Source organism: Aspergillus caelatus, assembly GCF_009193585.1.
Source record: "Aspergillus caelatus strain CBS 763.97 unplaced genomic scaffold BDV27scaffold_290, whole genome shotgun sequence".
Lineage (NCBI taxonomy): Eukaryota > Fungi > Ascomycota > Eurotiomycetes > Eurotiales > Aspergillaceae > Aspergillus > Aspergillus caelatus.
In genome coordinates, this window is record NW_022475553.1 from 12,891 (window position 1) to 36,928 (window position 24,038).

The 24,038-nt window shown below is 47.6% G+C and overlaps 8 protein-coding genes across 8 annotated transcripts; 4 read left to right on the forward strand and 4 right to left on the reverse strand.

Moving 5' to 3' along the window:
* The first annotated feature begins 8 nt into the window (after positions 1 to 8).
* Positions 9 to 4,150, forward strand: BDV27DRAFT_136787 (putative importin beta-4 subunit). The gene is made up of 4 exons (XM_032068840.1): positions 9 to 329; positions 388 to 2,713; positions 2,948 to 3,681; positions 3,734 to 4,150. Exons 1-4 carry the CDS (start codon positions 284 to 286, stop codon positions 3,910 to 3,912), a joined length of 3,285 nt encoding a protein of 1,094 aa, XP_031922098.1. The 5' UTR covers positions 9 to 283; the 3' UTR covers positions 3,913 to 4,150.
* Positions 4,151 to 5,048: 898 nt separating this feature from the next.
* Positions 5,049 to 6,324, reverse strand: BDV27DRAFT_136790 (thioredoxin-like protein). The gene is made up of 4 exons (XM_032068841.1): positions 6,165 to 6,324; positions 5,997 to 6,096; positions 5,560 to 5,843; positions 5,049 to 5,387 (listed from the first exon to the last, which is right to left on the reverse strand). The coding sequence occupies exons 1-4, from the start codon at positions 6,237 to 6,239 to the stop codon at positions 5,181 to 5,183; spliced, it is 666 nt and encodes a 221-aa protein (XP_031922099.1). The 5' UTR covers positions 6,240 to 6,324; the 3' UTR covers positions 5,049 to 5,180.
* Positions 6,325 to 7,075: 751 nt separating this feature from the next.
* BDV27DRAFT_163033 (uncharacterized protein) lies at positions 7,076 to 9,510 on the reverse strand (the record flags this gene model as incomplete). Its single annotated transcript, XM_032073484.1, has 3 exons — positions 7,076 to 7,711; positions 7,773 to 9,099; positions 9,155 to 9,510. 3 exons carry the CDS (start codon positions 9,508 to 9,510, stop codon positions 7,076 to 7,078), a joined length of 2,319 nt encoding a protein of 772 aa, XP_031922100.1.
* A 3,724-nt stretch (positions 9,511 to 13,234) lies between these two features.
* On the reverse strand, positions 13,235 to 14,182 carry BDV27DRAFT_136794 (uncharacterized protein). The gene has a single exon (XM_032068842.1). It carries the CDS (start codon positions 13,543 to 13,545, stop codon positions 13,279 to 13,281), a length of 267 nt encoding a protein of 88 aa, XP_031922101.1. The 5' UTR covers positions 13,546 to 14,182; the 3' UTR covers positions 13,235 to 13,278.
* Positions 14,183 to 16,865: 2,683 nt separating this feature from the next.
* On the forward strand, positions 16,866 to 17,342 carry BDV27DRAFT_163034 (uncharacterized protein; the record flags this gene model as incomplete). Its single annotated transcript, XM_032073485.1, has 2 exons — positions 16,866 to 17,159; positions 17,235 to 17,342. 2 exons carry the CDS (start codon positions 16,866 to 16,868, stop codon positions 17,340 to 17,342), a joined length of 402 nt encoding a protein of 133 aa, XP_031922102.1.
* An 820-nt stretch (positions 17,343 to 18,162) lies between these two features.
* Positions 18,163 to 19,914, forward strand: BDV27DRAFT_136797 (uncharacterized protein). Its single transcript, XM_032068843.1, has one exon. It carries the CDS (start codon positions 18,489 to 18,491, stop codon positions 19,707 to 19,709), a length of 1,221 nt encoding a protein of 406 aa, XP_031922103.1. The 5' UTR covers positions 18,163 to 18,488; the 3' UTR covers positions 19,710 to 19,914.
* A 321-nt stretch (positions 19,915 to 20,235) lies between these two features.
* Positions 20,236 to 21,072, forward strand: BDV27DRAFT_163036 (PSME3-interacting protein; the record flags this gene model as incomplete). Its single annotated transcript, XM_032073486.1, has 2 exons — positions 20,236 to 20,401; positions 20,501 to 21,072. The coding sequence occupies 2 exons, from the start codon at positions 20,236 to 20,238 to the stop codon at positions 21,070 to 21,072; spliced, it is 738 nt and encodes a 245-aa protein (XP_031922104.1).
* A 453-nt stretch (positions 21,073 to 21,525) lies between these two features.
* BDV27DRAFT_59993 (sugar porter family MFS transporter) lies at positions 21,526 to 23,528 on the reverse strand. The gene is made up of 7 exons (XM_032077053.1): positions 23,404 to 23,528; positions 23,302 to 23,347; positions 23,170 to 23,245; positions 22,911 to 23,102; positions 22,617 to 22,860; positions 22,310 to 22,566; positions 21,526 to 22,206 (listed from the first exon to the last, which is right to left on the reverse strand). The coding sequence occupies exons 1-7, from the start codon at positions 23,428 to 23,430 to the stop codon at positions 21,543 to 21,545; spliced, it is 1,506 nt and encodes a 501-aa protein (XP_031922105.1). The 5' UTR covers positions 23,431 to 23,528; the 3' UTR covers positions 21,526 to 21,542.
* Positions 23,529 to 24,038: the final 510 nt, after the last annotated feature.

Below are 24,038 nucleotides of genomic sequence, written 5' to 3' on the forward strand. Positions count from 1 at the left end.
TTTTTTTTTTTTTCCCTTCCCCTCCCTCCTTATATTTTTTTTTCTCGTCCTCTCTCTTCCCTTTCTTCATCCCTCCTTTTCTTTTCTTCTTGTTTTCACATCTCTTTTCCTTTTTTCTTTTCTTTTTTTACTTGTGATACCCTTGTGAGCTTTCTGTTTTGCGCAGACAGCTCATATAGTCCCTGTGAAAAGGAACCTCGATTGTCGTCGAGGGTCTGGGACAACCCCCGCAATTGTTTTTATTTATCATCCATAAAAAAAGTTGTGTGCTTTTTGATTCATCATGGATCAACAAAGATTCCTGCAGCAGCTGCAGATCGTCCTGAACCGTAAGTGACGAATCATGGAACCATAAGCAAGGAGGAATGCTGACCAGAGAATTTCCAGCCACCCAGGGAAATGTGAAGGAAGCAACAGGCATCCTGCAGCGCGAATTCTATAACAAGCCGGATTCCCTGGTGTTCCTCATCCAGATCGCTACTGGTCATGAGGATACCAACCTTAAGCAGCTGGCCGCTGTCGAGGCTCGCTCCTTGGTGAACAAGCACTGGGTTTCCGTGCAGGCCGGCCAGAAGCCTCAGATCCGCGAGCAACTGCTCCGTTCCACCCTTGGCGAGAGTTCTTCTCTCGTTCGTCACTCGATCGCCCGTGTTATCTCGGCTGTTGCCAAGGTTGACCTGAACGATGGCGAATGGGCCGAACTCCCCAACTTCTTGATCCAGGCCGGCAGCACCGGCAACAAGGACGAGCGTGCCGTGTCTATCTACATCCTTTTCACCATTCTGGAGACCCTAGGTGAAGGATTCGAGGAGAAATTCCAGGATCTCTTCAACCTGTTCGGCAAGACTATTGCCGACCCAGAGAGTGAGGAAGTTCGTACCAACACCCTGCTGGCTCTTGGCCGACTTGCCATGCACCTTGACTCGGAGGAGGATGTAGGCCCCGTGAAGGCTTTCCAGCAGCTGATCCCTTCCATGGTCGCTGTCCTCAAGGAGTCGATCGATCAAACCCAGGAGGACCGTGTGATGCAGGCTTTTGAAGTCTTCCAGACTATCCTGGGCTGTGATCCGGCCCTCTTGACAGTGCACCTCAAGGATCTCGTTGTCTTCATGAACGAGATCTCCGCCAACACTGAGGTTGAGGAGGACACCCGTACCCAGGCCATCAGCTTCCTGATGCAGTGTGTCCAGTACCGCAAGCTCAAGGTGCAGGCTATGCGTGTCGGTGAGCAACTCACTCGCACTGCTTTGCACATCGTGACTGAGCTCGGCGATACCTCCGTCCTCGATGATGACATTACCCCGGCGCGCTCTGCTCTGGGACTGCTCGATATGCTGGCTCAGAGCCTGCCTCCTAGCCAGGTCGTTGTCCCCCTCCTGCACTCTTTGGGTCAGTACTTCAACAACACCAACCCCGACTATCGTCGTGCCGGTATCATGGCTCTCGGCATGTGTGTTGAGGGTGCCCCCGACTTCATCAGCACTCAGATGAAGGAGATCTTCCCCATGGTTCTCCAGCTCTTGGGTGACCCCGAGCCCAAGGTTCGTCAGGCCTCGTTGCACGCTGTGGCCCGTCTTGCCGACGACCTAGCTGAGGATCTGAGCCAGGAGCATGAGAGGCTCATGCCCTTGCTCTTCCAGAACCTCGCCAGTGCTATGCAAGAGTACAAGGGTGAAGAGGATGGCCCCACCATTGATATCATGAAGGCCGGCATCAGTGCTATCGATGCGGTCGTCGACGGCCTTGATGAGAAGGATGTTGCTCCTTACCAGGGTGAATTGGTTCCTATCTTGCACAAGCTCTTCAAGCACCCCGACTTCAGAATTAAGGGCTTGGCTGCTGGCGCACTCGGCTCTCTGGCCTCCTCGGCCGGTGATTCCTTCCTGTCATTCTTTGATGAGTCGATGCACTTGCTCCAAGAGTTTGCCACTGTCAAGGACAGTGAGGAGGAGCTCGACCTGCGTGCCAGCGTGACTGACGCCATGGGCGAGATGGCCGCCGCCGCCGGTCCTGAGCGTTATCAACCCTACGTTGAGCCCCTCATGCGCGCAACCGAAGAGGCCCTGCACCTTGGCCACTCCCGCCTTAAGGAGAGCACTTACATCTTTTGGGGCGCTATGTCTAAGGTCTACGGTGAGCACTTCTCTGCCTTCCTCGACGGCGTTGTCAAGGGTCTCTTTGCTTGTATTGAGCAGGATGAGACGGATCTTGAAGTTTCATTCGGCGAGGCTGCCAAGGACTTGGTTGGCCAGGAGGTGACTGTCGGTGGCCGCAAGGTCAAGGTTGCCAGTGCTGATGACGACGACGAGCCCGTTGGTGAGGATGGTGAGATTGAAGATGTCGACCTTGAAGACGAGGATGGCTGGGATGACATCACTGCCACCACTCCTTTGTCGCTTGAGAAGGAAATCGCAGTTGAGGTTATTGGTGACCTTGTTACCCACACCAAGTCCTCCTACTTGCCTTACTTCGAGAAGACCATCGAGACGGTCCTGCCCCTTGCTGAGCACCCTTATGAAGGTGTTCGCAAGAGCACTATCAGCACTCTCCACCGTTCCTACGCTATGCTCTTCGCCATTGCCGAGGAGAACGGCCAGATGGCCAAGTGGAAGCCTGGCCTGCCTCTCCAGGTCGAGCCTGCCAAGGAGGTCAAGAAGTTCGGTGAAATCCTCATGACCTGCACCATCCGGATGTGGACTGAGGAAGATGATCGGTACGTATACTGTCTTTTTGCTTGTTTTTGGTTTTTCTGGTCAGGCTTTGAAATTTATTCATTCCTGCCACCTACAATGATGATCACCCTCGTTTACCCAGCTCACTTTGACACGCAAAAAAGCGTGATTGATGTCAACGACGATTTATCTCACATCTGAACTTTTGATTCTTCTATGTTTTGTTTTGCATGAACATTATGTGATGGCTTCGATTCTAACCTACCATCACCTAGGGCTACCGTCGCCGACATCAACCGCAACATGGCTGAGAACCTCCGCTACTGCGGTCCTTCTCTCATTTCCAATGAGACCACCCTTCACAATGTCATCACGATGGTCACCGATATCATCACTAAGAAGCACCCTTGCCAACTTGAGTTCAGCCCTGACGACGATACTCTCGATGCCGGTGAAGAAACTTCTGAGTTTGACTGGGTCGTTGTTGACACTGGTCTCGACGTCGTCTCTGGTATGGCTGCTGCTCTTGGTGAGAGCTTTGCCGAGCTCTGGAAGGTCTTCGAGAAGACCATCATCCGTTACGCCGGCAGCACCGAGTCTCTCGAGCGTGCCACCGCTGTCGGTGTTCTCGCCGAGTGCATTAACGGCATGGGTGCCGCTGTGACCCCGTACACTTCTGCTTTCATGAAGCTACTGATTCACCGCCTTGGTGATGAGGATCCTCAGACCCGCTCCAACGCTGCTTATGCTGTTGGCCGTCTCGTTGAGCACTCCACCGCTCCCGAAATTGTCAAGGAGTTCCCCACCATCCTCAGCCGTCTCGAGGCCTGTTTGCACATGGACGTCTCCCGCCTTCAGGACAACGCCACTGGCTGTCTCAGCCGCATGATCCTCAAGCACCGTGACAGCGTTCCCCTCAAGGATGTGCTGCCTGCTTTGGTCAAGCTCCTCCCTTTGAAGAACGACTACGAGGAGAACGACCCTCTGTACCGCATGATCTGCCAGCTGTGTATGTATTCCAAGCCTTGTTTATGGTGAACCCTTTGCTAACTATTCTGCAGACAAATGGGAAGACCCCACCATGCGCGAGCTTACCCCTCAATTCCTGCCCATCTTCCAGTCTGTCCTCTGCGGTGATGAGGATCAGCTCGAGGACGAGCGCCGCGCCGAGCTCATCGAGCTTGTCAAGTGGCTGAACCAGATGCAGCCCGGTGCTGCTCCTTGGGCTGAGCAGCTGTAAATGCCCAACCGACTTGATGGCTTGACGACTCAACAAATATTTAATGGATAGACTGGTTAACAAAATGGTTTTATGGTTGACTGATAGAAGATACCCCTCCGGAGCGCATCAGGGTCGGCCCTGTTTATGCGTGATGATGTGACGAAGACGGATAGAAAAGTCATGTATTCGTTTCGCAATGATTTATGAACAAAAATGTTGTAAATATTTATCAATGTTTATAACCTGCCTTGTCTTATATGTTTCCTTTTAAATCGTAGCATGTACTTGAACGCCTCCCGTTGAGCCGTAGGCCTTGTGTGGTCATAAGCCAACGTTGAGCTTCGCAGTATGCCATGAGAGTCCTGAGTCTTGAAGGAAACCGTGGCCATGATCCCCTGAATTGCAATCTTGATGCTCTCTACTCTAACAGCATGACTTTTTGCCCATCACCCCCAGACTCATGAATATACGCATTTGTACAAATTCACCTGAACCCTTAAAAGTTCGCACAAACCCATCATTAACTCATTCATCCCCTCTGAGGAATATACGTATCTACTTGAAATATATCTCGAACCCAACTTCTGATAGACACTGTGCAATACTATATATAGACACAGAAATTAAGTGAAAGTTACAATATGATAGTATATATACTCCACAAAACAGACATTTTACCACTTCTTATTCTATCCATGTCTTCCAATCTAATATCTTTTCCATGACCCTCCCCAAATAACTGGGCTGCTGCCGACGTGCAGTAGCAATTTATCTTAGCAGACTCAAATTCTGCTGCATAATTATATACGTAGATAAGTCAACGAGGAGCAGTCCCAGAAAAGCCGGTGGTGCTGTATCTAAAATACCAATAGAAATTGACCAATAATTAGAATCAGTGATTTTTATTTTTTTTTTGAAATCATCTGTCTGCACGTCTGAAAATACCGGCTGGTACCGCGATTCGTATCTTCTGCTCTGATCCGTAGAATTAATTACATGTAAGATCTGTGTGGGAGAATATGAAATGGTTGAGGATACATATATTATAAATCGTACATAATAAAGCTCAACCAATATCTCTTTTTCTTCCCCTTTATTGAGTTAGTGATCATTGAGGTTGATGTGGGACTCAGCTATACTGTGTACTTTTAGGAGGGATCAGTGATGCCCTATATTCTCAATTATTCAGGAGTACTTATATCATACAAAGACAAGAACAACCACAACCCAGAATACGAAAAGAAAAAGAAAGACAAAGGAATGAAGGGGGAGATAGTAGCTACTACTTAGTTGATACACCCAACCCCCCAACATGAATCTACTTTCTCCAAGCCCAAGAACTCAACCACTCTCTCCAAGTGATCCACGCCCCAGAAACACTCTGTCTCGTTCTGAGCATTCACACACTCGACCCACGGTAGTCCGAATGCTCCTGTGTCGAATGCTTTCTGGGTGTTCTCCGTTAGACGGAGTTGGGTTTCTAGTTCTTTTGACTAATATATCAGTTAGCATTAGCATTAGTATCAGTATCAATCTCAATATCACCATCGCGATTCATCACCATAAACATCAACACCGATCATTATAAAAACAGCCAAATAAGAAATACGCAAAAAGAGATAAAAGATACGAAAAAGAAAAGTAAAAAAAAACAAGGGAACTCACAGCCTCCAGTATCTCCCCGGCAATACTCACACCAAACACCTCTTCCAAAACACCCATAAACCCATCAGTCGTGACAATATGTGCATTCCCCTCTCCCCAGAGCCCCCGATACAACCTCTCCACAACCATAGCTATCTTCTCGGGATACCGCTCACTGAGTATAACTAGTATACTCTGGACATCAACCGTGGGGAAAGGAAACCCGGCCGGTGGAGTTTCACACATGGGTAGATTTAGTCGACGGGCCCAGTAGAGTCGTTCTTTGTTTAGCCAGGTTGATTTGTCTTTATGTTTCTGTTAGCTTTGTTTTGGTTTGGGTTATCCTTTATACATCCTGTATTTTTTATATAGTGGAGGTGGGTAGAGCGAGTGGACTTAGGAATACGGAAGGGTGAGATAGGAAATGATAAGATGGGGGAGGGAAGGGAGGTATATACTTTTAACAGCAATTGGGGGTGGATTTTGACATATGGTGAAAAGCTCACGGAGGAGGACTGGGGTGTAGGTTATGTCGCATTTTGTGAAAGTAGGGGAGTTCTATATTATGGTTAGTTTGATTGTTGATATATCTATATGAGGGCGTGGATTGTAGGTAAGGGACGGACTTTGAGAATGTGGAAGGCAACGTAGCTGAATGGACTTAGGAGGTCGAAGTAGAGGGTGAGTTTTGGGGTGGACATTTTGAGTCTAGGATTATAGATATTATGAATATTATAGATTTGAAAGTTTTGATGTTGTTTATTTTAGATTTGGTAGAGTTGGTTAGAGTATTGATTGAGTGGGAGGTATGGGTTTATATTGTACGAATTCTATTAATGATCTACAGGGAGTAGTTTGCATTCATGAGTGGGATGTGTAGGAATAATTCCTTAATTTTCGTACTGATTCCTCAACAATTCAACGTGTAGATATGCGAACATATGTAGAAGAAGTGTGATTGATGGCTTTGAGACTTCGTGTTCCCCCGTGTTGGAATGATAACTAATCATTAAATATTTAAGTTGTTGGGGTTCCGCAGTTGATGCCCCAACCATACTCACTGACTCAGATTGATCAACCAAGATTGGATATTAGTAGTAATTACTAAATACTCATTAACTGCTCTGAAACACTTCAAGGATCATAAGTTGAAAACGTTAATAGTAATATAATGCTATAAAAAAAAAGACTATAATCGGTAGGTGGGAAGAAAAGTGCTTTTGTGTCTAGAGCCTCGCTTGAGAGGACATGGGTAAGGGAAACAATTACCAGCAGAGTTGGAGTCTAGTTGAATTAAATTCTGTAGAGACAAAGAATAGGCAGAAAATGTAACCAGTCCCACGACTGAGTAGGAAAGTAGTTAAAATCCAAAGTCACCGTAATTAGTACTACTCAGTACTAGACATTACTTGGCTTGAAGATCTGTAGAACCATCTATCACCTATAAAAGAAACCTAGCCGTAGGCATTACAACCCATGAGATTCATAGAATTCTGGAGGCTACATGCATATTGCTTTTGGTAAGATTCATCACGCGCTATGTGGGCCGAGGTGGCCGCATTACCTGAAAGCCTTTCTCCTTCCGCTTGGAACGTTTTAATCGCGATGTCATTTTGCGCGTCCAGCGGTGCAACGTCTGTCGGCTGGGTTGATCTTCGTCCATATTCCCCGACGAAAACGGCGTCGACGGCGGTGTGGAGTCGCTAGTCGGTCTACCGTAGTAGAAGTCTGACTCTCTAACAGAGTAATCTACGTCCGGTCTGCTGGGTACTTCTAACAGCTCATCAAGTATATCCAGGGAGCTTCGAGTCGGCGAAGAGTCATGGGATGAGTCCTCGTTCGGTATTGGGCCTACAGGCGGGCTAACAGAACGTGATGCTGGGCTAGCGTGCAAGTTTCTGGTTGTCAGGGGTTCATTCCGGCGGCGCGGGGATCTATAGAAGCTGGAGAAGTCCGTGACGTAATGCCTCCCACCGGGAGGTGTTGAGGAGAAAGGTGTGGCCGAGTTGCCACTCTCCCTAGGGCGTTCAAGGGATATCCCAGCGGAGCCCAAACGGTAGGAGCTGGCCAGGCTGTCGAAGCTAGGCTTATTAAGACTGTAGTTTGGGCTTTTCGCTCGGAGTATGGCATCGGCGTCTTGAGGATGAAGGGAACGCTCGTCATGATTCAGAGGCTGATAATGGGTTAGTTCCTGCAAGTAGGCGTGATAGGTAATAAAAATTGGGCTAACCTACCGGCATCACAATCATGTCCTCCGACAATGTATCATTATTTCCACTATTCCTTTTCAAGGTAGCCCGGGATAGCTCCCAGAGCGAGATAAGAAGAAAACCGAAGATTATTACTGCGCCATGAAGGCACAAGATCACATAGCCGACCCATTGATTCGTCACCTCACTCGAGGTGCACACGAATGCAAGGCTCAGCATGAGAGATAGCAAGCGAACAGCAGCACACCAGGCGGTCTTGGATATAAAAAAGCCGGCGTGCTGCTGTATGGCCGTATGGATAAGGACAACGACTTCAAACCCAACAAGCACAAGTAGCTGTGCCAGGCCCCAGTCCTGTAGCCCGCCGATTATAATACCCTGTACTAGTGGAATAGCATGCGGTAGATAATCCAAGTATTGCAGCAGCCTCCTTGGACCGGTTGATGGACTGTCTTGGTCAGAGCCTTCCGCAGACGATGTATCGCTCAGATCATTTTGCTCAAAATGACGGAAGATCAGATAGTTCGCGCAAACTATAGCAGCCATTGCCAAAGTGACTAGAGTGACGCGGTAGTTGGGAAGGTATCCAATCAGGATCAATTCGTATGACATGTAGGACAGAAGAGGGAGACTGAAGAATGAGAGAGTCACCCCTAGGAGGATATAACCTCCCTGCCAAAGAAGTGCGGTTAACGAAGGCAAGTAGCCCGAACCTGACGTTATCAGGCATAGAATCAGTAGAACCACGATAAGGCCAGAAACCAGAATGAAAAGATTGATAAACGCATCGAGCATGACATCAGGCATCTGGGGAAAGCCGAGCATCTGTACCATATACTCGAGCCCATACGATGCATTGCTAACATACATACCATCCTCTACTCCTGTATACGTAAAACCATGATCAATAGGGCCTGTCCAATACAACAGAGAGGACCAGGCCACCTGGCTTACTATTGGCTGGTAGAAGCCCGGATATTCTATGGTAAGCGAACCAGCAAGAAAGATGAACTGAAGGTATCGTATATAGTCGGTGATATCGAGGATGATCTCCCATACAGGGCCCTGGTTAGCCCACGCGGCTCTGGATTCTACCACCGATTTCACCCCCGCCTTATTCTGGTGCTTGAGCCACGACGTGATCGCAACAAGAACCACCACAGCGGCGGGTATATAGGTAAAGGCTATAGCGGCGGCTTTCCCAACGTCTGGGGTGATCTTCACCGCCGCACAGTCGATTTCGAGCCCATCAGTGGTTTTAAAACCAATCTCAGCGGCGAGGGTATGCAGCCGGTGTGTACTACCGAAGGAGTACGTATATAGATACTTTGAGAAAAGCAACCCCTCCGGACTGAAGAACGGTATAAGTGACACGACAAAAAGGTACAAGAATAGAGGGTCCTTACGGTATCAACGGGTCAGTAGGTGGCAGGGGACATTGGCTCTCATAATGCTCCACCTTGCCGACGGGGAAGCCGAGCACATGAAAGCGTAATTCGGTGTCAAGCCCAGTCAGGTTGAGGTCATTGCACGTAAACTGCGATTCATTGTGGACACCGAGGATTGACAACGACAATGAGGTCGAGCCATCGAACGTGTCAAATGAGCCGCGAAGGCTGTCAATCCAGAATGGGGACTCTCCTGGAACACTGGATCGCGAGGAATCACAGTGGTACTTCCGCACCCATGCGGCTTGACAGCCTAGGACATAGACGGCAAGGTTTAGCAGAAGACGGGTCCAGGCGATCCCCTGAGGCTGCATGGCACGCGCTCAATATCCCCTAGCGTACTATAGAACTCATGAAGTCGGGCCAGAGGATCATTGGCATATGCGACCACAGTGCAGGCAAATGATTCTTCAATTTCAGACTTTTTACAAGAAAGGGAGTTACGTCCTAAAAGAGCAACCATTCAAGGTGCAGTCTACGGCAGCCTAAATCTACAAGACGGTTGAAAAAAAAAAAAAAAAAAAAAAGGGAAATCTTGGCGTTTTTCAATCGGCTGCACATCCGACAGTCTCCACATCGTCCCCACTTATTTTCAGCCTAGAAAACGGGAGAAGAAAAGAATTTTGCTTGCTAGGTTTTGCTTTCACTTCTGAAAAGGAAAGTTCGAGGCCCCCACTCGACTTCTATTTACGTATGCTCATGCGATAGAACCATTTTGCATCAACGCTGGACCTCCTATTCTAACGCACTATCGTGTGCATATGAAAGATCCTACACTACTGGACTGACGTCTGGAGGGTAGAAAGCTAATTAGACGTGTGGACATCCAAACTCCCGGGCTTAGGTAGTATTGGTTCCTGGTTGTCGCCAATATCAATACACATCGTTGGATTTTATATTCCGACAAGATCAATTGGGTGGGGGGGGGAAAGACTTAGGCCACCATGTTTGTATGCGATTTGTCAAATGATAATTAACAGGAGTGGAAGACTATAACTGGGAGAACTGGAATCGGTATCTCCTTAGTTGCTCTTCTCAAAGCGTTGGCTTCGTATACAAGCCTGAGGCTACCACTCAGTTAAGCCAAGGGACGGGCGGTAGCAACTGGAACATTACAAGACCCGGCGCATCCTTCATTACCCGAGATCCCTACTGAATATAAGTATTTAAATACGCAATGCCATTATGAAGACGCCTAAAATCCATGATAATGCGTTCATTCCAAGTATATCTATAGAGATCCGAGACCGAACCATTCTTTGCGGGGGTGACTAGGTCAATGAGAATCGCAATATTGATGTAAGAGTATGGCTTGAAAAGTTAGAAAGTAGCTAGATCATCCAACTTCTGGTTTAAGATTATTTGACATTCGAAATGTATGACCAGTTCTCTTATAGAGTTCCTGTTTTCGAGGGGATGGGGCTTCACCTTATATGTTAAGGAAAGCCTTTCAAATAGATTCAGATATTTAACCCAGCCGCTATACATCGAAGCGCCCGTAGTCGAGAGCACTGCTTGTGTCGTGGTGGACCCCTGGTTCTTGAAGCTGCCTTTCTGGTGGATCCAGGTGGAGCGTAGTAGAGCTTGGCATCGTTCATACTTTGATTACCATAAATCAAATTCAGACGTTGGATTATTTATAGTGTGCAGTCTTTCTCTCATGACGAATCCAAAACCGCGTCGTAGCATATTTCTGACGAATGAATTGCGGTGTTCAAGGGTAACACAAACCTACAGCATGTATAGTGAAAACCCAACACGGAGCCTTAAGTGTAACTTTATGTGGACAGAATATATAGGAATGGGAGTATACAATGAGGTATGAACCATTCGCTGTCTTCGATACGAATAGCAGGGTGAGCCATCTCGTGATCGGGGATAGTGCGAATGTAAGATACAGGGGGCAGAATATCCAAACTCACTTGACCAACAGGATGACAGTCACAGCACGACGAGCGTGTCGAATACAAGGGTCGCTATATTGCACAATGCGAGTAAATCCGCAAGTAGGAATACTGATCTAAGTCTAGACATGAGCTAAAAGAAATTGACATTGGTTGCATTGAAGAGGGTTCTGATGTCGAGAATTATTTTCTTTTAAAGATTGAAGTAGCTTATATGCGACGTAGAAGTGGTGGACCTTATCACACAATTGAATGTGTAGTATAACAGCAATAGATTACTCGGTAAAGTCCTAGGAAGAGAAGGCATGGGTAGGAAAGAAGGGGTAGCTGTATATAGCTTCAAGAGTGTCGGATGTAGGAAGTGACCGTGAATGCCAGGGGTGAGTGGAATTTGATGGGGCGGCATTGGACTACAGGAGACAACGGGGACATTGCCTTTAGTGTGGCTGTGGATGGCTTCTCTGTTTCCTGAAGAAAATACAGCTGCCCAGGTGTAGATGAGGGACTTCTATTTTAGGAAGGTGATGAAAGATAGAGAGATTTACGAGAGACTCTGTTGGCAGCAAGATCTGACTCCAACTTCAATGAAAAGGAGTAGATAGACAGTTAAGGGTTGTAATTCTTGTATAGTTTCAATTGATCAGTTAGGAAGGCATGGAGGAGTCTGAAAAGGAAGGGGAGCTACCAGCAACGCAGTTCTCCACTATGATGAAAGCGCAATACAGACCTAATGGACTGGTATAGCTTCACTTTCTCTACGAGAAGGATTTTCGAATAGCAAAACTAAGATGCGATAGCGTGACCTGTGTGCTCTACCACAGCTACTCTCGCTCCAGTACTACCAACATCGTCTTCGTGCTTCGCGAGGGTAACCAGGTCCCCTCTCCCTTTTCAGGGTTACACTCAATTGAAGACTTCTTTAAAAGGCCTTCGATATCCCGCGTGGACGGTGAGATTCGAACGGGTGGACCCATATAGAGAACCACACTGAGCGTTTCAAAGGTCAGCTGGAGTCCCTAGGACCAGTAGGCCATCGGGTTCGCTGTGGCGAGAGACTTTTGTCGTTGTTTAGCCAAATAGACCTTGGTTTATTTGCCTGAGGCTCAGGATGTTAGGCCTGAGGTGGCGGTGGTTGACCTCAGGTGAACAGTGAAGGCCTAGGTTTGCATAGTTTACTGAGCTGACGCAGGTTGCGTGCGTGTGGTAACACTTCAGAACAGTGGCCGAGGATCCCGTGTGAACTTGCCATTCCAAAACCATTTCTTGGTACATACCTTTTGGAGATCAGCATTCATAGAAGAAAGAGGACTAGGATACATCTGCTTTGATTAGAAAGTATAAGGCTTATCGAATGGTCTGAGAGGGCAATGGAGTTATGGCTATACTTCTTATTGCTTGAGAAGCGAAACTCAATTGAGCCGCGTCAAAAGCTTATCTACATAGTCAGGAAAGAGCTCAGTGGGAAGTTCTGCGTCTATTCTGCAAACCATTGTCGATCGAAGGACGCTAAGACATGCTGCGCCGCCCTGAATTCAAATCAGGTATCTCTAACACCGCCACGTCTGTGCCATATTAGAACCACTGCTGATCCATGAGAGCCCATCACGAAGAGCTCTTCTGGGAACTCGTACTTTCTAGCTTACGCTTAAGCACGTAGCATGCATCCCATCGGCTCAAAGAGCATGCGCCACAAAGCTGGGACTATTACTCTAGTAGTATTTTGCTAGCGCTGTTAGGGTCCAAATAGCGCAACTGTAGGTCCAATAAATGGTCTCATCTAGGCTCTAGGCAGCAAAGATAAGCCTTCGAAATAATTCAAGCTTTGACGTAGGGCTGACTCCAGGATTATCAGGGGCTAAATGACCACCTTTGTTTTGACCTTACGTATTGCTAAGGGTAACTGCGAGCACAGCACATGATAAGCTCAAATTCTGTACTGCTACTTTCCGCCTCGGTAGAACGAGGTCACTCCGGGGAAGTTCTCAAAGTGGATCCTGAAGTCTTGGCCCACCTCTTAGTTCCAATTTTAGCGCGTGGCTTAAACTCGGCTGCCTGACGCTGACGTCGCTTGGTTTCAGACCGACTCTTGTATTCTTTCCAGTTTAGTTGTGCATATAAAAAGGTGAGTTGTCCACTACTATTAGGGTTGCCCTGAACTGCTCATTGTCGCATTCTTTACTAATTCTTGAAAACCTCAAGCCTTCTCTTCTGTCCCCTAATAAAAACCTGCATCGCCCATCCACGGTAAAAACAATCAGTCAAAATGGGCGCCTCTTCCATCTCATCTCCGGTGAACTTCATCCTTCCGTCCTCCAGCTCCGGATCCTCCATTAAGAAACCCATCAAATCCGTCCAAAAACCGTGCTTCGGCTGTGACTGTGGCGATGAAGAGTGCGATTGCTGCATTTGCACAGTGATGTAATGTGGTTTGATGATGTACGTCATTTTACCCGGTTGAGATTGACGACAATGGAGGATTAACGGGGGGCTTTAGGGCCAAGTTGCATCGGTTGATACCACAAAGGTGTGGGGTCAACGGTTGATCCGAATATACGTGTGTCTTGATGATATAATGCTTGATGCGGATTTGGAGTGATTACGACCACCTGTGGGAGGATTCTTGCCACTTTTTCTGAGCGATAATTGTTGATATATGCTGTTATTGATATCCATTTGATTTTGCTCTGCTTGTCTGTACTATCGCTCATAGATCTTTCCTACTTCGGGCTACTTTACGATCTCTTGATACACTAAGAATAGTCCATTGGGGCAATGATTGACATCGCACGACTTGGATAGATCAGGGCGCTTTATATTCTATACCTGACACTGTCAATGACTTTTGTCCTCTAAAGATGTTACGACTGGGAAGAGCAAATAGGGGGGGGGAAAGGGAAAACAAAACAAAGCCGAGTTGTCAAAACGCTCTGCTGCGCGTGTGTCAACCACTTGTCGAAAGATACAGCGCTAACTTCAACTTGGTAAATCAGATTGGTGTCTACAAAATTCACTGCTGCTCTTAACTAATGTTCAATGGCTGATTGTCCTTGCTCTTGCAACACGACCGCTGTTGGTCGTTGAGGTTTGCTCAGTAAATATACAAATGAACCTAAGAAAGCAAACACAGCTACAAAGCCGGGAATGGAAAGACCCTGCAAGCTGAATATACGTTTATAACTTCACAAATACCCTCAACATTTGCACCACTCTCATGCTTACGAATAGTCAACTCTCCCACAATGTCATCTCCGTTGCTTTAGTTACCTACCGAATTACGGCTTGAAATCTATAGTCATCTGTTTGGAATCTCCCCAACTACACGACTCGTCCTTGGCCGGCCCCTCTCGCCGTGGCTCAATGACTTTGTGGTCTGCTATTTTCCTGTTTCAACCCCACATATAACAGACTACCAAACCCGCAGTATGTATGACGGAGTAGGGCGGGGCCGACACCAGATATACAGCCGGAGTCTATTTGCTCGCCATCTTAGCGACTTGCAAAGAGGTCTACGAGGAAGCAATGCCGCTATTTTACTCAAAGACATTCTTCGCAATAGCAGGAAACATCAATACAACTGTCAGCTGGCTGGCTGGGATCTGTGCACAACGAAGACGGTATATCCGGAGACTAAATTTCCATTTCGATAGTGGACCGACAATTCGACCCAGAATAAACAAGACCAGTGTGCAAGGCAGGATGGAGGTAATTTCTGAGATCTTGACGGATGCGGACCATATCGATGTCCTAGAGCTACTTATGTTGGACAAGCTGCATGAGGCTTATCTGTCGCTCATGGCAGCAAGAATCAATCATAGGGTACCGAGGTATACTGCGCTCCGGAAACCAGGTAAACCACTCCTACTACTTGGCATTGAAGCATTGAGCAGCTAGAGTGACTCCCACGGTTGGGCTGTTTACGGGTTGTGGGGCGTCCAGAATTACTGCTACGCTTTCCTGATGATAAAGGCTTATCTAGAAGCCTTTGTGGAAGGCAAGAAACCTGGTGGGCTTGGAGAAGAGAATGAGCATAACCCTGTTGTGGAATTGGTAATACCAGAAGGGATTGATACTAGTGACAGCTAGCAAATCAACGACATACCCAATGGCCAGGTCCCTCAGTGTACAATATGAGCGTGCGAAGGGCCGTCAACCTGTTATACCCATCCATAACTGCATGTCTTTCAGGTGTTGGCGATTCTCTTAGGTGCTATAGCCAGAATAAGATGAGCTGAGAGATACGCTACCGGTCTATTTAGTTACTGACAGACTGTTGATACTACCGCTTTTCCTCGTTGAATTTCATTCAGAGTGCTATCTTTCCCCTCCATTCCTTATAGACACCCCGCGCTAGAAGTATCTCCATGAGCCGGGCTGACTACCACATGAACGGCGGTAGCTAATTTGGTGTTTCCCTTTTCCCTTTCCATTTTCTCCGCAACTCTGCGATCCGCATGAAAGGGAAGGCGGGAGACATGGTCTGAAGAGGCCGCCGACAGCCTATATGCTAAGGCAGCTTTAGGCCTCAAAACTGTACCTCTGCTGAAACTACCATTGCCGATATTTCTCAGGTTCCATGCTAAACTCCTTACACTACGGCCAATTACTACAATTCGCCTTGTTGCGGCGTAAATGTCGGGCGGAAAAAGGAGCGGTGACTCATTCACTTGGTTGAGAGTAGGGCTCGCTTACATCCAACAGTGCGAACGTGGGTGGATAGGAGTAATTTCGCCATTGCGGAAGAACAAGGTAGCGAAGGCAAACTGCATTGGGCAATTGTTTAGAAGAGTGGATCTTTGACACGATTGACGAACTGCTGTTCTTATCCACTTTCGCTTTCTAAGGCGTTCAGCTTTGTTGCCCCTCGCCCTTTTCCGTTTGGTTCCTTTTCCTCCGTCCTCCACATTCGTCCACGTGGTCAGGGTGGATATTATGAGGAACACTGTAGAGATTGCAAAGTCCCCTAGTCCCTCCTTCAAACACGCGAAAACAATCATATCGGGCATTAATTCGCGGTAGAGGCGCAGCATTGTGGCAACAGCCGCAGACTTTTTATGAAGTGTCATGAAATTACGGTGAAGTGTCGTGCGCTAGCCAATGATGGCAACGATGCGCTGGATAGGGCTGCCAATCGTTACGAATATTTCCGCGATCTTGGCGCCCATCTACACTAGGAATTTAGGCCACTACTTGCTTTCGTTCTAGACTGACTGGTGAAGCTGAGCATGCCGGATAGAGCAATACAAAATAACGACAGAAGGCGAAGGCCTGTGGCCCACGTGTTTTCCACCCACGAGATTGGGATCCACCTGGTGTGTTCTCAGCCATGATTGACAGTCGATCAGACAATGCATCCATCGCTGGCATGTTTGAAAAGTAAACGTGTAACGGGCACAGCCTGAGCGCGGCACATTAGAGTCTGGGGTTATGGGCGTGGTCAGTCGAATAACGAATCAGTAGTGGTTTGACGGGGGGACTCATCCATTCTATGTCCAATGAACTTCGCCAAGTTGCTCACCATAGCCCTAGGATGATTATGCAACGAATGAAGAATCCTTCTAGCATTGCATTGCAAAAACCCACTATCCCCGTGTTTTACTGGCCTTATACACGTTTTTTCTGCCTTAGCTCGAGTAGTATAAGAAGGGGTGTCATTCGCACTTTTCTCGGTTTCCCATCATTCATTCACTCAAACAACACTATCATCAAGACTTCATTTCTCTCAAAGTTCCTCTCCATTCTGTGCCTCTTTCTCACTCTATCTCACCATGTCCTACTATTCCAATCCTCGCCAGGAAAGCCGCAAGCAAGTCGCCACGGCCTTCGCAAGCGGCGGCCGGAAGGAGATGGCCGTCCCCACACAATGTTGTGACCTGAAAGCTGGTGGACATGTCTTCCTCCAAGGCTACAATTGTGAGATTATAGCCATCCAGCCTTCCGAATTTAACGATTCTATGGTCCGTATTGTCCGATGCGACGCCGAAACCGGGGAACCAATGAACGACCAATACGTGAATATCGGCGAAACCGTCTATGTCCCTTGCGAGGAAGCTTACAGTTCGGTATGTATCAATCTCCATGAATCTCGCAGGTTTTCACGCTGCTATGAAGATTACAACTGACCTGCAATGTTGTAGACCTCGAGTGACCGCAACCAACGGTTCAGAGAGGATGCCAGAGGCCCTAGTAGCCAAATGGTTGCTAGAAATTACCAATCCAGTAATGCTGGGCGTTACCGCAAGTGAGTACAGATCTATCACAGCACACCCGAGCTCGATAGTATAGGTAAACCTTGAAGCTGACGGTTGCTACCATCTAGTTACTGAAACTCGGAATGGTTCACAGGACATCGCTGCTACTGTTTGATTAGTTAGGGACAAGATGGTTGATCCATCCATGCACTCAAGTCGGAGTTGATATGGTTCGGTTGTTCGTTTCTCGGTAGTCTGCTTCTTGGATATATTTGCTTCGCACCTTTTGTTATTGATATAGACTGGAACTCATGTTCATTGATTTATTTATTTTATTTATTTTATTTATTTTATTTATTTTATTTATTTTATTTATTTTATTTATTTTATTTATTTTATTTATTTTATTTATCTTTTTTCCCGGGTTCTTTTCTTCGAGCATCACCACATACTGGAATTGTAGGTACATGTTCGCAATCAACAATAACATTGTTGACATAATCCTTGAAACGTCACTCTGAGAGGAAGCTCATACTCCCGTCTGAATCTAGTGTGCTAAGATCTATTTGCACATGTTGGAAGTGTGTACCAAAAGCTATATTGTCCCTATACTTGCCGATAAACAGTGACGTGATACTTGATCATTACGAGGACAGACGATCTACACATTACCGCTAACCAGGACTCAGAAATGTAATAAGGGCATCAATACATCCAACAACTAGTAAGCACATAGTATGACACACAAAGTGTTTGATCGAACTCACCATTCTCCCCACCACGTGCGACAAGGATACCATCATCATCACATGACGTCATCTGACCGTGTCCCCAAAATGCAATTGAGAAACGAAACCCCGGCCAGAACCGCCCAAAATATTCCTCCCACGATACTTTCCCTTGGGAGTTCATCACTCGGACCCGAAAATGTTCTAATCCAGTGGGGGCAGCATCTACCTTGGGCTTGGCTTCATCCGCTGAAGAAACCAGGGACCAGCTTACCCGTCACCATGACGCAATGGACTGCACTTGTATACGCAAACGAATTTTTTTTTTTTTGTTTACTTATAAATACTCACGTTTGCTCTGGGGGTGATCGAAATCTGTATTGTACTGTCAATTGCATTATAGAGTCTCTGTTTACCTTCTTTCAATTACTCCGCTTGACCTACTGCCTCCTTATTATCATAACTTACCAAGATGTTGAGTCGAAGCTCCAGATTCGCAACAAGCTGCACAAGACAGCAACTCTACCGCCAAACAAGAACCCCCCTCCGCAATGCGCGCTGTCGCTACTCCACCTCCACTGAATCAGGCTCGTCGGGGACTTCCCCAGCTGTAGTTGGCGGTATCGCCGGTGGTGCCGTCACATTCCTTGCAGGATACGTCTGGTACCAATTCTCCGGGGCGAAGACGATCGTTCAGACTGCAAACCAAACAGAAGCGTATTTCAAGGAGGCCAAGAAGAAGGTCGCCCAGAAGACCCCCGAGCCGGATGAGGCGTTCGGGTGGTTGAGAGACACGGCCAAGAGTTATGCGTCGTTTATCCCCGGTGCGAAAAGCTATGTCGATACGGCGTTTGATGACCTAGAAACCATCAGACGTAACCAGGGGAAGGAGTTCGATGAGATTGTCCGCGATGCGTACAATGACTTGCGCGATGTCTCAAAGAAGGGTAAATTTGATGTGGATACCGCGATCAAGGTACGGGATGTGCTGGAGAAGCACTTTAAGAGGTTGTACGAGCTGGCTGGGGATTCTGCGGAGGATATTTTGAATAATCACCCCGAGCTTAAAGAGAAGTTTGGGGGTAGCTTTGACCGGCTAAAGGAGATGGGTAGTGCCTATGGTCCTCAGGCTCAGGAGGAGGTTGACAAGACTTGGAAGCAAGTTAAGGATATTGTCTCTGCTGGTATCAGTTTTGATACTGTCGAGAAGATCCAGAAGGTGACTAAGGAGAAGGAGGAGAAGCTTCGGAAGCTCGGTGATGAGGCTTGGAAGCGTGGTCTCGATGAGGCCCGGCCTTACCTTGAGAAGAGTCCGAAGATCAAAGAGTTCGTTGAGAAGAACACGGATGCCTTGAAGAAGGGCAACTATGCGAAGGTCTGGGACATGATCAAGGAGAGTTCCTCCTCTGGAAACACCGAAGACTTGGAAAAGTACGTCAAGGATCTCGCCGGTCAAGCCAAGGAGAGCGCCAAGGAGAGCGGATTCGGCAATCTGGATAAACTGTCAAACATGGTTCCCGGAGGTTCTCAAATTCTTTCGCAGCTGCAGTCCCTTCAGAATGCTGCAGAGAAGAAGGGCCCCGAGGCTGAGAAGCTTCTCAAGGAAACTATTGATGACCTCCAAGGAGTTTTGTCCGAGAAAGTGAAGAAAGCGGAGAAGCTTGCAGAGGAAACGAAGTCTGAAACCAAGTAAGCTTGAGTGGCGATGTGCTACTTTATTTATACATTTGCATAAGTCGAGCTTCCATCTGGCGAAAGATTAATATTAATCAAGAGGATTCATTCTTGGATAACGATGAATTCTGGGAAGAGGCGTTCATATTCGGGTCTAGGTCAGCGATGGCTTATGGCAGGTACATTTTAATTTAGCAAATGAAATTTCCATCCAAAGCCTCAAATTTCCGAGCATGTTTCAAGTTGACTTTTTTATCATAGAAATAGCCCTTAGGCAATATTGTAAATGCCTCAGGCCAAAAGTAATTCGTAGAAGTGGCCGTACTTACCGCCTATTTCTGCCCTTCAAGATCCAGTACCGCATCCAGAACATGACGATGCCGTCCTATATTGCGATTATTTTTCACCATTGCTTTCATCCAGCAAATTGACTCGATCAATCAGTCTCACAGAGCTTTAGGAACGCGACTGATATCCATAAAACCACAAAGGCGCACCCTCATATCTCACAGAAAACCAATCGCACACCTCCCCTCATCACCAAAATGTCCTCCGGATTCGTATCAGCCGGAACAGACCAAGAGCCGGTAGAACGCGACGATGAATGGCTCCGCGCCCAACAAGAACTGGAGGAAGAACGGCGGCGCAAGGCAGAACTAGGCAAGCAAGCCGATGGCAAAAGTCTCTACGAAGTGCTACAGCAGAACAAAAGTGAGTCCCCGGTATCCTGAGCGGGCCCAGGTTGCGCGGATCAGGGATATTCGTTTGGATTGACATGTTAGGGGTGATTGTTCCTCTGCGATGAAAAAGTGGCCAAACAGGAAGCCTTTGAGGAGAAAATTAAATTGAAGAATCAGTTCCGTTCGCTTGACGAGGATGAGGTCGAGTTCCTGGATTCGATTATGGAGTCGACCCGCGCGCAGGAGGCCGCTGTGAAGAAGGAAACTGCTGAGCAGCTTGAGGCTTTCCGGCGACACCGGGAGGAGGCGGAAAAGGTTGCACTTGAGGAGGGCACTGCGGATGTTACTCCCGCTGCTGAGGGGGAGGATTGGAAGATCCCTGCGCGTAAGCGGAGGAGGGATAAGAAGGATCTTTTGCTTCCTGGGAAGAAGCGCAAGTCTACCGCTGAAGGTGCGGAAGAGACTCTGTCGACTGGGGAGCAGAAGGTGGATCAAAAGGACAAAGATTCCGGAAAGGATGAAAAGCAGTCTGTTCCGGCTCCGGCTGATGCTGCTAAAGTTAAGTCACAGCCACCTGTGAACACTGCAACTTCTGCTAGCCCCGTACAGGCCAATGATGTGAAGGAGATTGAGAAGAAGCAGGCGCCCAAGCCAGCTTCGATATCTCTTGGCCTGTCCGGCTACAGTTCCGACTCTGAGTAATTGTAATTTCGATTTCGCAGGGGCCGCGTATCGCACTCATTCATTGCTTGGCCTTGCCTCCGTTAAACGCTTACAGTACATGATTCACGTTGCGGTATCGACTGGATCATTGAACTTTGAACATGTCTTGCCAGTTATCACGGACACTCTACAACCAAGGTTATGATAGAGTGTGACATTGGCAATCAGAAGGCATAGTGTTTCAGTTGTTTCAAAAGCATCCAAAGGACTAACTCGCAGAATATTTGATGATTCTCGATTCATTTACAATACACGGGAGCCAGCGAACTTCGGAAACCAACATCATTATCTTGTCCCAAACTGTATACAACATGTATGAGAGATTATATTTTGAAATATCAACGCAACAACCCAACGCTTGTGCTCTATCCTACTTATGGGGAAATCGTCCTTCGTCCAGCTTATCTTTCAACTAGCAACACCTTGTATTCTCTTCATCCATCACAGGTTCACTCCTTGTGTTGTGCATAAACCTCTTGCTTCACCTCTTGCTCCTGAACTTTGTGCTCAAGGTCATGAGGAAGATAATCCTCCTTCTTTGTTCCTAGCACAATCCATGGGGAGTTGGAGAACAAGTAGTTCATCTCTTCAAGCGGCAACTTCTTCGTCTCAGGCAGCAGCAACCAGAAGAAGATTGCGTTGGTGAAGTTGCAGATGATGAAGAGGAAGTAATACCGGTAGCGGACATTCTCCATCGCAATTGGTGTCACTTGGCCAATCATGGTGTTGAATGCATAAGATGTCATAGTAGCAATGGAAACACCCTTCGACCGAGTTCGCGTATCGAAAACTTCTGCCGGAATGATCCATGACAGAGGACCACAGGTGCAAGAGAAAGAGAAATTATACAACCAGGTCATGATGATGAAGCCCCAGTGAGCCCCTGTGTTGTTGACCTCGGGAGGGAATTTTGCGAGCAGGATGCATGCGATGATGAAAGTGACACAGTTACCCAAATTTCCAAAGATCAGGCTCCGCCGTCTACCGAAGCGGTCAATGAACATCATACAGAGGAACTGGGCTACCAAGGCAATAACGGAATTGATTGCCTGGTAACGCAGCGTTTCGTCTCCCTTGATCCCGATTTGCTCATAGATTGTTACAGAATAGTACCTGCCAAAAGTGAAGATTATTAGCCTATGTCCCGAAAGACACCGGGGCTTTTCTTTCAATTTTTCGAAATGTCCGGGTTAAGAGGCCTTCCATTGGCACTTACTGGATGGCTGACACTCCCGTCATCTGCACTGATGCCTGCAACGCGCAGCAAAGGAACAGACGGCGGAACGATGACCGAGAGCTAAACAACTCCAAGTATGACTTGGCTTCATTCTCATGCTCAAATGTAATACTCTCCTGGATCTGGTTGTATTCAGCACGGACCCACGGGTCATTCTCATCCCCATGCGCGTGAAGCTTCGCAAGCGTCTGCAGACCCTTTTCATGTTGGCCATGGTCGATGAGCCAACGCGGCGACTATTCTAGGATTAGCTACAACAACTGTGACAGCATCTGGATGCACTCACCTCTGGGAAGAACATGATCAAGAGACCCAAAAACACGGCGGGGACCACTTGTAAACCAAGTGGGACCTGCCACTGAGCATTGTTTGTTGGGTCAAATCCAATATACGTGCCATATGAGATCCATGCAGCGCACAGAGAACCAACACCCAGCATGAATTGCTGCAGCGATGTCACTCGACCTCGAATGTCGGGATGGCAGATCTCAGCCTGGTATAGCGGGATGATCATGGTAAGGAATCCGACACTAGGCAGAGATTAATCTTCGTCCTCATTTTTGGTATCTCTGAGGCTTACCCAAGTCCGGCCAGGAATCTTCCACTGTATAAGTATGCGACTGTCCGTGCTCCAGTCTGAAGCCCTCCACCAAGACAAAAGATCACGCAACCGAGGGAGATCGTCTTCCTTCTGCCGAGAATATCACCGCTGGGACCCGCAAATGCTGAGCCGAAGAAGGCACCTGCCGTGAACATAGACACTACCAATCCGCTAGTAGACAGTCAGTAAGCCTATTCAATACAGTATTATCTCTGCCGCACCTGGCGTAGAGACTTACGTCTGGGTATCATTTGCTGCGAACTTGTCTTCGAACGAATGACTGGCAATAACCTCCGCAATCACACCCAAATCGTCTATAGTCGTAGCAGTTAGTAAGTTCTTGATAGCATAGTAGTGCTCTGTCACTCACATCCATAAAGGAACGAACCCAGCGAGGCGAAAACGCCCACCAGAAACTGTGTAATGGATCAGCAATTCCCTAAGCTATCCCTTCGTTAACATCGATACTCACCTGGTACCATGCCGGAGAGAGACGCATGGTGATCTCAATATCCAATCTCAAACAACCTAACTGCCCACTATGCCCTGAGAGCAAACTCAATAGGTAGACCGGTGGACCAGATGCGGGGATTTCCCTGGGGTATGGGGTTCCGCAGGCCTTTAAGAACTTCTGGGGATCGGATGCCCACATCCAACACTAAGGCTCCGGAGCCCATGACAACAAGCTATGGGATCGTGGTCCATAGTGTCTCGTGGTGGGATTCCGGAGCTCTTTCCCAAAAGCATGGTAAAAGGCGCCATAGCGTGTCGATAATTCCCGGATTCCACACCAATGAAGGAACATACCATATAGCAGCAAGAGCTTCACGGCGAATCAAAATCCCAACTCCATGAGAAAGGATTCAATTGGCGCTTGACCGTTTGCGGGGGGCCGTCGTGGTGTGGCTTTCGGGATCGCGAGATACTCGTGCAAGCGCGAGCCCTGATTGATGGAAGATCTCGTGGCGTTGCCTCGGCTTCAAAACCAAGACGACGGCGCCGTTCCCAAGCATCGCCTACACTTTCTACCCATGATTCATGCCAATTTTCTTCGTGGTCTGGAACAACCCCGCAGGAGATTTTCCCCTTCTATTATGATAGCTACGA

Bases quoted from the DNA above. Each gene is read 5' to 3' on its own strand.
- BDV27DRAFT_136790 (XM_032068841.1), bottom strand. From the start codon at position 6,239: ATGTCCACCCCAAAACTCACCCTCTACTTCGACCTCCTAAGTCCATTC. The intron at 6,097-6,164 runs GTCCGTCCCTTA...ACCATAATATAG, and splicing joins TTGCCTTCCACATTCTCAAA to AACTCCCCTACTTTCACAAA. The intron at 5,844-5,996 runs GTATATACCTCC...AGAAACATAAAG, and splicing joins ACCCCCAATTGCTGTTAAAA to ACAAATCAACCTGGCTAAAC.
- BDV27DRAFT_136794 (XM_032068842.1), bottom strand. From the start codon at position 13,545: ATGACGTACATCATCAAACCACATTACATCACTGTGCAAATGCAGCAA.
- BDV27DRAFT_59993 (XM_032077053.1), bottom strand. From the start codon at position 23,430: ATGCGTCTCTCTCCGGCATGGTACCAG. The intron at 23,103-23,169 runs GTAAGTCTCTAC...ACTGTCTACTAG, and splicing joins GCAGCAAATGATACCCAGAC to CGGATTGGTAGTGTCTATGT. The intron at 22,567-22,616 runs GTGAGTGCATCC...ATCCTAGAATAG, and splicing joins TGATCATGTTCTTCCCAGAG to TCGCCGCGTTGGCTCATCGA.
- BDV27DRAFT_136787 (XM_032068840.1), top strand. From the start codon at position 284: ATGGATCAACAAAGATTCCTGCAGCAGCTGCAGATCGTCCTGAACC. The intron at 330-387 runs GTAAGTGACGAA...GAGAATTTCCAG, and splicing joins GCTGCAGATCGTCCTGAACC to CCACCCAGGGAAATGTGAAG. The intron at 3,682-3,733 runs GTATGTATTCCA...ACTATTCTGCAG, and splicing joins CCGCATGATCTGCCAGCTGT to ACAAATGGGAAGACCCCACC.
- BDV27DRAFT_136797 (XM_032068843.1), top strand. From the start codon at position 18,489: ATGTTGAGTCGAAGCTCCAGATTCGCAACAAGCTGCACAAGACAGCAA.